The sequence below is a fragment of the Ovis aries genome, chromosome 24 (genome assembly GCF_016772045.2).
Source record: "Ovis aries strain OAR_USU_Benz2616 breed Rambouillet chromosome 24, ARS-UI_Ramb_v3.0, whole genome shotgun sequence".
Taxonomy (NCBI): Eukaryota; Metazoa; Chordata; class Mammalia; order Artiodactyla; family Bovidae; genus Ovis; species Ovis aries.
Genome location: NC_056077.1, coordinates 27180264 through 27192951, shown reverse-complemented (window position 1 = coordinate 27192951; position 12688 = coordinate 27180264). Strand labels below are relative to the sequence as shown.

The following is a 12688-nucleotide window of genomic DNA, read 5'->3' as shown; positions in this document are numbered from 1 at the left end:
GAACACAGTGGTGGAAAATCAGGCACCATGCATACCGAGATAGACATCTCAGTATAGTGTGGGAGACAGACATCTAATAGAGAGTTCTTCCTCTTTTTCAATTTTTTTCAGTCCAAGTTTTTGTTTGTTTTAAATTTTTATTTATTTATTTGGCTGCACCAGGTGTTAGCTATGGCATGCAAACTCTCAGCTGCAGCATGAAGAAGTGAAATCGCTCAGTCGTGTCTGACTCTTTGCGACCCCATGGACTGTAGCCTACCAGGATCCTCTGTCCATGGGATTTTCCAGGCAGTAGTACTGAGTGGCTTGCCATTTCTTTCTCCAGGGGATCTTCCCAACCCAGGGATGGAACCCGGGTCTCCTGCATTGTAGACAGACCGCTTAACCGTCTGAGCCACCAGCTGCAGCATATTCCCTGATTAAACCTGGGCCCCTTGCATTGGAAGCACAGAGTTTAAGCCACTGGACCCTCAGGGAAGTTCCTATTTGTTTGTTTTTTAATTGAATTATGATCGATGTACCTTCTCCAGTGATTTTCCAATGTATTCTTTTTTTTTTTTTTTAATGTATTTATTTATTTTCGGCTGTGCTGGGTCTTCATTGCTGTGCAGGCTTTCTCTAGTTGTGATGCTTCTCACTGCAGTGGCTTCTCTTGTTGCAAAGCTTGGGCTCTTGGATGCTTAGGTTTCAGTAGTTGTGGCTGCCAGGCTCTAGAGCACTGGTTCAATAATTGTGGTACATGGGCTTAGTTGCTCTGTGGTATGTGGGATCTTCCCAGACCAGGGATCAAACCTGTCTCCTGCATTGGCAAGCAGATTCTTTACCACTGAGCCATCAGGAAAGCCCTCAATATATTCGTGACTCCATGGCTAGAATTAACAAACTTGAACTTCCCTGACCAGACATCAAACTTATGCCTCCTGCAGTGGAAGCTCGGGGTCTTAAGCACTGGACCCCCTAGGGAAATCCTAATAGGGAGTTCTAATACAATGTATATCCTAGCGGTGTGATGGGAAACACAGTGGTTAAAGCAGCACACAGGATCCCAGACTTGGGATCAACAAGGAAGTATCAGAGAGGATGACATCTAAACTGTGATCTGAAGGATGAGTAAGGGCTGGGAGGATAGAGGATAAGAGCTATGACTCACTTAGAGCCTACAAGCTACCAAGCACTTTCTAAACAGTCATTAAGGCTTGAACTGCGTACCTTAAAGAAAATATACTGAAGTCTTAACCCCTTGTACCTTAGAACGTGACCATATTTGAAAACAGGGTCTTTACAGAGGTAATCAAGTTAACAACTTACTGACCAGAGTCATGGTTATACGTCTTTTGTTACTCGGATGTTATTGATAAGAGCATTTCAATATTCCCTTATATAACAAATTGCCAGCCACAGGCATTAGCTTATGATGTGTTTAAACGAGGTCATTAGAGTGGGCCCTGATCCGATATGACTGGTGTCCTTATTAAAGGGGCAATTTGGACACAGAAGGACAGAGACACAGAAAAGATAATGGCAGACACACAGGGAAAAGACAGCCAGGCAACCAAAATGATGTAGCTACAAGACAAGGAATGCCAAGGAATGTTAGCAAACGCTGAAGTTAGAAGAGGTGGGAGGGACTTCCCTGCTGGTCCAGTGGCTAAGACTCCACCCTCCCAATGCAAGGGGACTGAGTCAGGGGACTAGATGCCACATGTTGCAACAAAAGATCCTGTGTGCCCCGATGAAGATCAGAGATACTGTGTGCCTCAACTAAGACCCAGCACAGCCAAATTAATTAATTATTCACCTTTTTTTTTTTTTTTTTTTAAAGAAAGAGGCAGGGAAGGATTCTCTCCAAAACCATCCCAAGGAGCATGGCCCTGTCAAGCTTTTGAGTATTGATTTCTAGGCTCCAGAACTGTAAGACAACCCATTTCTCTTGCTTTAAGCCCCCTCATATTTGGTACTTTGTTACAGTAGCCCTAGGAAATGAATACAGTGGTTAAACCTTACCACCTTCTGAGATAGCTATTACTATTCCTGTTTGACAGAGCAACGAGCCTCAGAGAGGGAACGTGACCTGCCTGAGGTCACACAACACAGGCAGAGTTAATTCTGCTTGGTCCCATTATATATAACACATTGCCTCTTCACATGATGTGAACACCAAGGGTGTGTCCTAAGTGAAGGGGCTTCCTGAGGGAATCACGTACCTTTCAGCAGACTAGGCTACTTGGGGAAATACTCTCCTGTCTGACAACTACAACCAAACTTCTCTTATTCTGGGGCAAGAAAGAGGGCCTATGGGCTCCTTGCACTCAGCCCCTCCCTGCTTGCTCTCAAATAATTTAAAGCCCAGGTTAAATGACAACGAGGGAGCTGAGTTATGGAAACAATTATAGTCATTCTACAGAACACAGCTGACACCAATAAGACATAGGTCAGCTCGGAGCCCCGTCCTGGACCAGGCCGAGCTTCAATAGGAAGACAGAACTTCAGAGGAAAATAGAGGCTGCTCCTATATCACCCTCCCCTAAGTTCCTACCTGAGGTCTTTTATCCAGAGAACTCTTAGCACAGTGACACATGCTTTGTAAGCGCTCATGATTATTATTCCGCATGCCTCAAATCTAACGTCCTAGGTGAGGTTCTTTATACACCCCCAAAACCTCTCTCCCAGGGCCTGCCACTCACCCTCAATGACATAGATCTTTTTCTGCAGCTCGGTGAATAGGTCTTTCAGCTTCTCAAATGTGTCCAGGATCTTTACAAACTCCTCCACGGGTTTGGAGGCAAACTGATGGAGCGCCTCCTGACTTTCTTTGGTCTTAAAGTTCTTTCCAATCTGGAAGAAATGAAGAGTGAAGAGCTGGCATCTCCAAACTTGCAGAACAATTTTCTACTATTTTCACAAGACCCTGGCCCCGGGGAGAAAGGGAGTGGGGTTCAAGAATAGGAGAGGGAAGACGGGTCCTAAGAAGTAGCAGGGACCTGGGGCCTGTACCCCAATGATGTAGCGGATGATGTCTTTGGCCGCATCAATGTTCTGTTCGTCGGTGGCTTCCCCATCAGTGATGATGATAAGCACTTTGGTGGCATCTGGGCGGGCTCCCAGCTCTTGCCGGAACACTTCTTTCCTGTATCCAGGAAGAGGGGGATGTAAGAGACTCCCTGCTAGATCCTCTGAAGCTCTGCCTCACCATGCTTATTAAGTCACTGCCCTGCTAATGATGACAAACCCCTCTTCACAATTACCAGGCAGCTATTTCCAGCCCTCAAAAGCTCTCTTCTGAGCCTCCTTCCTCAGCCCAGATCGCCATATCTCTCCTTCTGGACCAGTGGTCTTCAACGGAATTCTAGGTAGCCATGAGGTTGTCCCAGAGACCGTGGGCAGTGAGGGGAGACTCTGGGCTTCCTACTCTCCATTTCAACCATATGGCAACTACCCTTCAATCAGTTAGATATGCTGGTGATCTAGGTGAGATTCCAGGGGAAGGATGGGTTCCATAGCCAAAGAGAACTGGAAAGGCACTCTTCTAGAGAAAGCTCATTCAACACCACCTCTGCCTCCCCAATCATCTCCAGGCTGCCTGTACATCTCTGCAATGGCAAGTTTCCTAGGGAATCAAAGAGGCTTGTTTTCACATCAATTTCCCCCACAAATCATGAGCTCCCCGAGGAAAGAGCCATGTTTGATTTGCTGCTGTATCTCTGGGTTCTGACTCGAGTAGGTGCTCAGTCATGTGACAGAAGAGAAAGAGGGGAGGGCTAAATTCTGGACAGGTCCAGGCTGCAAATTCCTGCCCTGCCCACAGCCTCCTTCTGAAGCAAGACGGGCTGCCCACCACTTCCCCTGGGACAGCCACTCTATCTGAACCATCCTTCTCTCCTCACCCCACAGCTAACCAACTGCTGCTGCTAAGTCACTTCAGTCGTGTCCGACTCTGTGTGACCCCATAGACGGCAGCCCACCAGGCTCCCCCATCCCTGGGATTCTCCTGGCAAGAACAACTGGAGTGGGTTGCCATTTCCTTCTCCAATGCATGACAGTGAAAAGTGAAAGTGAAGTCGCTCAGTTGTGTCCGACCCTCAGCGACCCCATGGACTGCAACCCACCAGGCTCCTCTGTCCATGGGATTTTCCAGGCAGGAGTACTGGAGTGGGGTGCCATTGCCTTCTCTGCAGCTAACCAAAGATGGACAATTTATCCAAGAGTGGCCATCCCACCATCGCTGACTTAGGGCATGATCTGCTTTGGGCACAGAAGCTGAAAATCACCTGGAGAGGCCACAGTGTGAGGTGAAGAGATAACAAGGGGAGAATGGGAGAGCTATTAACACTCGGAAGCTGCCAAGGACAGAAGAATCTAATGGGTGGGCCGGGTCAAAACCACTTGCTGCCAATATCTCTGGTTCTATCTCAGATGCAACTGTTTCCCTAGCTTCCATCCACCTGAACACAGTTTATCATGGATCCTGTTCAAGGATTCCCACCCTGGCTTAAGCCACCATCGTCTCTCTTCTAGATTGTTCAATAGCCTGCAAACTGGCCTCCCTGCTTCCACCCTTGCCCTTCCCACAGTCTGATCACAACTCTGCAGCTGGAGGGATCCTTTTAAAAACATAAGTCAGATTATCACTCCTCTGTCCAAAATCACCAATGAGAGACTTCCCTGGTGGTCAGGTGGCCTATACTCTAGGCTCCCAGTGCAGGGGGCCCAGGTTTGATCCCTGGTCAGGGAACTAGATCCTACATGCAGAAACTAAGACCCGACACAGCCTAAAATAAATAAATAATTTTTAAAAAAAAGGTTGTGAGAGTGACATTGAAACATATACATTACTATATGTTAAAAAAAAATGGCTACTAGGAAGTTGCTGTATAACTCAGGGAGCTCAGCCCATTGCTCTGTGAGGACCTAGAGAGGTGGGATGAGGTGGAGGGTGGGAGTGAGATTCAAGAGGGAGGGACATATGTATACTTATGGCTGATTCACGTTGCTGTATGGCAGGAACCAACATGACATTTTGAAGCAATTATCATTCAACTAAAAATAAATCAATGAAAGGACCTGAACTAAAATAGCTCCCCTTGAATTCTTACAATAACCTGTCCCTTGCTAGATCTACCTGTTGAGTTCCTACACCTTGCAACCTGAAGAAGCTAGTAATACCCAGGACAACCGATGGATGGGATCTTTCACAAAAGGGAACTCACGCAACATAGTTGATGGCACCAAAGGTGTTGGTCAACAAACGCATGTGTTTGACTCCAGCCAACAGAGCATCAGGGTCCTTCTGTCTATTGTAATCCAAGAAAGTAAATTCTGTTTTGAAATCTGTAGAAAACTGAACAGCCGCAAACTAGAAAAAAGAAGGAAGACATGAAGCTCTTTACACAGCCCTTCCCACTTGTCTGCTCCAATCTCAACTTCTTATCCAAGACCTGGGCAACCCAACTCCACATTCCTGCCTCAAATCATTCTTTTGAAAATGAGGCTGTATAAAAGAAGAAGAAGGAATGAGGTCGTATATAAACAAACACAGAAATAAATACATTTCAAATCCCTTATAGAATGCTGTCTGCTGGGCTCTGGTTCTCTGGGTTTGCCCACCTCACCAACAGGAGATGGTTCCTAGCAGCCATATTTCTGCTGAGTATGAATATGACCCTGCTAAATTGGGTACAACTGGCTGGGCCGAAGTTGGCCACTGGACTGAGGTGAGGCCAGTCAAAATCTTCCCTGTGTGAAACTGGAATTTACAGAGGGAGGGGTTGCTTGAGAAGATGATTAAAAAATTTTAAAAAACCCAACAGCCCTCCTGCAACTTGAACATGTGAACTTGGGCACTTTCCACCAGCCCATGTGATCTAAAGAAGCTGAGAGCCAGTCTGCAGAGAGAAACGGAAAGAAAGAGAAGAGGGAAGCAAGAGGCAAAAAGAAACAGAAATACGAATTAGGGAGAATTCTGGAAGCAAAAGTCCAGTAATAGTCATGCCCTTAGGTTATAGAGACACATTGTATTAGTACTGGAATTTCCCTTTATGCCTTTAGGTAGCTATTGCCTACCGCCAGGAATCCTAACTACTATATTTACCTGGTAGGAAGAGTTGCTGAGTTTCTTCATCACATCCTTCATGAAGTCCACAATTTTCTCAAATTCATCTTGCTGCAAGCTCATTGAGCCATCAAACAGAAATACCAAGTCTACGTTGCCCTTTATACATTCTACAGAGGTCAGACACGGAGGGACTTGGTAAAGGGTCTCCAGGGGTTGGCCTCCCCATGCTTGTTCCCATGAAAGGGCAACCACTTGGAGGTATTGCTCCCCACTGGGCCCCCCACTCCTTACCCTGATAACCAGGGTACCCTTGTAGCACGGGACCCCTCAGATTCTCGTGGATGAGGTAACAGAGACCACTTAGATAGATGTTCTGGTCACATGTTCGAGACAGCCCAGGATCACAGGCCTGAAGGAAGCAAAGAGTTTCAAAAAGGTTGAGGCGGGCTTCCCTGGTGGCTCCATGTGGTAAAGAATCTGCTAACCAATGCAGGAGACACGGGTTCGATTCCTGATCCCGGGAGACCTCACATGCCTCAGAGTAACTAAGCCATGTGCCACAACAACTGAGCCTTTGTTCTAGAGCCCAGAAGCCGAAACTACTGAAGGCCATGTGTTGTAGAGCCTGTACTCTGCAACAAGAAAAGGTGCTGCAATGAAAAGCCTATATACTACAACTGGAGAGTAGCCCACTCAGCAATGAAGACTCAGCGCAGCAAAAAAAAAAAAAAAAATTAATTAAATTATTAAAAAATGAAACGGGTTGGGGCTTCCTCTTGCTGTGTGTCTTTTGTGCATCATCAGCCAAGAACAAAAACCTTCACCACATCCTTCATGAAGTCCATAATTTTCTGAAATTCATCTTGCTGCAAGCTCCTTGAGCCATCAAATAGAAATACCAAGTCTACGTTGCCTTTTAGCATCGTTATCCCTCGACTCTCATTCCTTATAACCAACTGGTTACCAAGGCAAGGTAATTCAGCCTCCAGGTCTTTTGTATCAGTCTCTTCATCCTCACTACCAATGCTATACCCCAATGGATGCTCGCTGCCTCCAGGATGAAATCTAAACTCGTTAGTTTGGCATTCATATTGTTTACAGTGGGCACTGTTGTACATTTCCAGGCCCATCTGCTTCTATTCCCAATGACACATTCTGCGTTTACACCAAATCAAATGACTATTCCTAGAATCTTCAATGCTGCTTCCTTTTTGATGACTATCTTTCCTGCCAGACTGTAATTTTGAAAGGTCTGGATCATGTCATAGTCGTCTCTGTATCTCATTCCCCTTTCCCCCATCAGAACCCAGTACGGTGCCTGGTGTGTAATCATAGCTAAGTAACCAAACTCCAAGTAAATACTGGATAAATATTGGGTTGGCCAAAATGTTTGTTTGGGTTTTTCCATACTGAACCCAAAGGAACTTTTCAGCCAACCCTTTATTTCACTCACTTAACCTTCTGTCTCTCATACACCTGGGTCAGGATACTGCTGAGATGAATTGGGAAGAACAATGGACTTGTCTCAGATAGCAATCTGATTCAAATCCTGACTCTACCTCCTTAAAACTGTGTGATCTTGACAAAGGCTTTTAACCCCTTGGGTCCTGTTTCTTCCTGTGTAAAATGTGTATACTGATCCCCATCTCACCTCTGTCCTAAGGATTAGAAGAGATAACGCAGGGTTTCTCAAGCTTTAGGCATTTGTGTAGGAATTCACAATTTCTGCCATATGGGCATATCACACATACTATTATTTATTTAATATTTCATTTAATTAAGATTTATTTTTTTAAAACATTGAAGTACACTTGATTTACAATGTTGTGTTAGTTTCTAGAGTACAGCAAAGTGATTTAGTTACGCATATATATATGTACATTCTTTTTCATATTCTTTTCCATTATGGCTTATGACAAGATATTGAATATAGTTCCTTGTGTTATATAATAGGACATTGTTGGGAGAGAAGGGATAGGGGAGGAAAGGATTGGGAGTTAGAGATTAGCAAATGCAAACTATTATATATAGTTATCCTATATAATGTATGTTATACATAGGATAAACAGCAAGGTCCTACTGTATAACACAGGGAACAATATCCAATATCTTGTCATAAGCCATAGTGGAAAAGAATATGAAAAAACATATGTATAACTGAGTCACTGTGTTGTACGGCACAAATTAACACAACATTGTAAATCAACTAGACTTCAACAGAATTAAAAAGAAAAAAAAAACAAATCCAGGACTTTGTGGCTTAAAATCAACTCTGGGCATCGGGTCTCATGGTCTTAACGGACCAAAGGGGTAAGAAAAGGGATAGGGGGCTTCTCCTCCCTGTACAGCCTCTGAACCCAATTGTGAATACAATGTAGCAATTTTGCTGGCCCCGCACTCCCCTCCCCGGCCAGTTCTGAAACTCTTGTTTCTAATGACAAAGCGGCTATGTGCAATGGATAGAAATGTATTGTGAGTCTCTTGGTTCAGTAATAACGGGTTCATTTTTAACTTATTTATGCTGTAAGTTATTTTGCTTCCTTCTCCTGGACCTACTTCCAGTCCCATTTTGCATTACCTCTTGGGTTTTTGCTTTGTCTAAAAAAAAAAAAAATTTACTTTTTAAAACTTTAGCCTCATAAGCAATGCAATCCAAGAAATCATGAATTTGAGGGACTTGTATATTTTTTTCTAATAAACCATTAAATCAATGTATAACTATTAAAATGTTAAAGTCGTATACCACCATAAGTCATCTTGTGTATGAATGGTCACAGATATTTCACATTTGGGGAAAAAAACAACAACTGAGGTAGCTAAGGTCTTAAAAAGAGCTGATAGTTGGGTCTCAATAAATGCTAACTGAATCCAAATCTCTCTGGTGCCTTTAATCTTCCATAGGATCTTTTTTAAAAAATGGAGTATATTTGCTTTACAATGTTATGTTAATGTATGCTGTACAACGAAGTGTACGTATAGTGCCAGCTATACGTATACATGGACCTCTTGGACTTCCCACTTGGGCCCTTGGCCCTCCCTCCCAGTCCCCTCATCTCGTCCCTCGAGGTCATCACAGAGCACTGAGTTTAACTCCCTGTGCTATGCAAAAGCTACCCATTAGCTATCTATTTTACACATGACAGTGTATATGTGTCCATTCTAATCTCCCAATTCGTCCCACCCTCCCCTCTCCAACTGTGTCCGCACATCCGTTCTCTCCGTCTGCGTCTCTATTTCTGACCCGCAAATGGGTTCATTTATATCACTTCTCTAGATTCCACATACATGTGTTAATATATGATATTTGTTTTTCTCTTTCTGATTTACTTCACTCTGCATGCAGACTCTAGGTCCATCCACATCTCTACAAATGACCCAATTTCATTCCTTCTTATGGCTAAGAAATACTCCATTGTGTGATTTCCCCAGTGGCTCAATGGTAAAGAATCCACCTGCAATGCAGGAGACTTGGGTTTGGTCCCTGGATCAGGAAGATCCCCTGGAAGAAGAAACAGCAACCCACTCCAGTATTCTTGCCTGGAGAATCCCATAAACAGAGAAGCCTGGTGGGCTCCATGGCGTCGCAAAGAGTTAGACACGACTTAGAGACTAAACAACAGCAATATTCCACTGTATATATGTACCACATTTTCTTCATTCATCTGTATAGGATCTTTAATTCACTTTTTTCTTTCTTTTGTCTCCCTTTCCTAGCAAAAGCTTCATAGGTACTGATATCACACTATACAAAAATCTTACCAAAAGGTTGCCACTTGTGGGGTCTGTTGCCAAGGTCATTCCCAAGTACTTGGAGGTATAGCTGGAACCTGTGGGCACCAGAAGATTCACCTGGAGAAACTTAGGCAACCCAGGTGTGATGGGGCCAGCCTCGACTTCCTGAGCACATTCCTCCCAAACCAGTTACTCACTCAGTGTGACTGGCAGGCAGTCTCCAGTTTCTGGCTGGCACTGATACAGGTTTCCCATCCTGTTCCCTTCATTTGGAGCTCCCACAACAACCCTGATGAGAAATTCCACCTGTGAGATGGAGTTGCCCAGGTCTTTGCCCAACCACTCTGACCTATTAAGGGGGTTCAGATCTCCCAAAAGGTTTCTGGAAGCAATTCAGCCACTCCCTATCCGGGTGGATGCTAAGCTCCCATCTCTTCCTTATTGGATCCCAGAAAAATAATCCAATATGCCAGAATTCTAGAAAGTTAAGGATCTTTTCCATTGACAGTACAGAAAAACAGGCCGAGAGAATGATCTGCCAGAATGTGACACTGTGGTTTCATTCAATCAGCAATCAATTCAAAAGTCACATATGGCTTACCTGCTATGTGCTATGTACTAGGGATGGAGAGGGGATTTGAGAGAGAAACAAAATCTCTGCCTTGAAGGAGTTCACTGTCTAGTTTGGGAGAGAGTCTGGAATTGAGAAATTGTGGCTAAGCGTTTTAGGGGTTGTCATATGTATCCCCTTCTATTAGGCACTTATAGGGCTTTTTTTTCTTTTTTTTTTTTCACACCGCAATGTGGGATCTTAGTTCCCCAACCAGGGATTGAACTCTGCCCCTGAAGTGGAGGCCTGGGGTCCTAATCACTGGACCACCAGGGAAGTTCTGGGGCCCTTTAACGATGGATAGTTCTCATCCTACTATCAGATGGCCTTGCTTGGATCCCACCACAGACTCCTCGAAACAGAAAGGTCCTGGCCAGGGCAGAGAGGGCCTGCAGCAACAGCTCACCTGTTTCCCACTTGCAGAACACGGTACCCAAAATGCCTCCCGGCAAGTGGGAAGGAGAAGCTTTGCACGTGTCGCACATCCAGGTTGTAGCTCCAGGCTGGGGCTGAGACAAAAAGCGGGTCAGCCACTTCCGACCAGGGGCTCCTCCTTACCTTACAAGCCCCCACAGCGGCAGGCGCTGATTGGCCGCCAGCCACAGCCCTTAGTGTGGTCAAGCCACCCACACCTGGGGCAGGACCAGAAGCTGCAGGACCTCCAACCTCTCCTGGGGGTCTGGACTGCAGGGCATATGGAAGCCGCGATTCCTACTACCCAGAGCTCTAAAGGGCGCACAACTTAAGACTGGCCTCTCAGCAAAGGAAGGATGAGAAGATGGTGGCGCCTAAGGGAGGAGCAATCTGAAGGGGCCGCCCGTGGTGATGGGAATGCCGCAAGGGTTTGCAGCTCCTCACACACCCGCTTCTCCCTGGGACATGGGGCCCAGTCGCCCTGAAAACTCAGATCATTAGCCTCAGGCTTCCTCCCTGTGAAAGTTGGAGATCCCCTGACTCTGTGAGGCTGCCTCCTTGTTTAGGTAACACTCCCTAACTTCCCCCACCCCCATGCACCAGTCTCTGCCATAACCATTAGATCTCAAATTCCCCTATCACCTCCCCAACCTCAGTGATCCTTGGTGTCATCTGAAAGGCCCCAAACTGTCTTTTTTCAGCCCTGCTTTCCTTACAGGTCTTGGGCTTATTTCATACAACTTAAGGTGTCAGAGATGCAGGCCTCGTTTATTCAGATGAAGAAACTGAGCCCCAGAAGGGACTTGTCCAAGATGACAATGAGAGGTAGAACCATGCATAGAACCAGATCCTAGGCCAGATCTATGTGCACATTAACCATTCCCCCCAGAAAGCATGGCACCCCCCCCCCCCCCGCAGTGTTCTTGCCTGGAGAATCCCATGGACAGAGGAGCCTGGTGGGCTACAGTCCATAGGGTCGCACAAACGTGCAAAAGTGAAGTCTCTAAGAAGTTGCGTCTGACTCTGTGACCCCATGGGCTGTAACCTACCAGTCTCCTCTGTCCATGGTATTTTCCAGGCAAGAGTACTGGAGTGGGTTGCCATTTCCTTCTCCAAGGTTCACACAAAGTTGGACACAATTGAAGCGACTTAGCACGCAGGCACATCCCCTTTTTAAGGGCCCCCTCCCCCATCTCTCACTGCTGTGACCTTTTTCTCCCTCTTTTGCCTAAAAAGACCTTCAGATCCTGCCTGTAGTTTGTTTGTTTGTCTGACTTTCTTTGTTTTCCTTCCCCTCTCTCCAGGATTCCCCAGCCCCCCGCATTGCCTATGGCCCATGCCACACTTAAATCAGCTTCTCATTTACTCCGTTCTAAGTTCTACAAAGACCTGCTGTTTCCCTCAGCACAGAGACATGCCCCTTCCCCTCCCCATCTCCCTTGCCTACCAAAGACAAAAGGCCCAGACAGCAGGAACCTCATCACGATGGTGTAGGAATTCATCTTTCAGGCGGCTGGAGGGAGCCACCCCAGAGGGCTCTTGGGATTTACTGGCGACCGGAATGGGTGAAAGAGGGAAATGATAAATCCCCAGGGCGTCTTGCAGTGGAACTTTCTCACAGAGGCGCCAGGCTGGTGACAGAATCCGGGGGAGAGAGCTTGTGCCTAGGGAGGTTGTGAAACCGCATGCATGGGGTTTGGAGAGGAAGTGTTCAGCAGGTTAGACACTTCCTGTGCCTCTTGCACTTTTATATTATCCTGGGGAAGACAGCACAGTCGCGCTGCCCAACAGCTGCAGTGTCTCAGTCCTTCACCAACACAAGAACTTAGGATTCATTAACGCTCAGGGGAAGACTGGTCAGATGAACTGTGGTACAACCG

The 12688-nt window shown here is 45.9% G+C and overlaps 1 protein-coding gene across 2 annotated transcripts in view; it reads right to left on the bottom strand.

The window, feature by feature from the left end:
* Window positions 1-12470, bottom strand: part of ITGAL (integrin subunit alpha L) — a 42905-nt gene extending 30435 nt beyond the window's left edge. The window contains exons 1-9 of one of the 2 annotated variants that reach the window (XM_027961106.2): window positions 12256-12470; window positions 10801-10903; window positions 9982-10073; window positions 9812-9879; window positions 6344-6461; window positions 6089-6219; window positions 5208-5353; window positions 2995-3127; window positions 2685-2835 (exon numbers count right to left, since the gene is read on the bottom strand). In XM_027961106.2, the coding sequence (XP_027816907.1) occupies window positions 2685-2835; window positions 2995-3127; window positions 5208-5353; window positions 6089-6219; window positions 6344-6461; window positions 9812-9879; window positions 9982-10073; window positions 10801-10903; window positions 12256-12310 (997 nt within the window). In that variant the 5' untranslated portion in view covers window positions 12311-12470. 2 annotated transcript variants of the gene reach the window in all.
* Window positions 12471-12688: the final 218 nt, after the last annotated feature.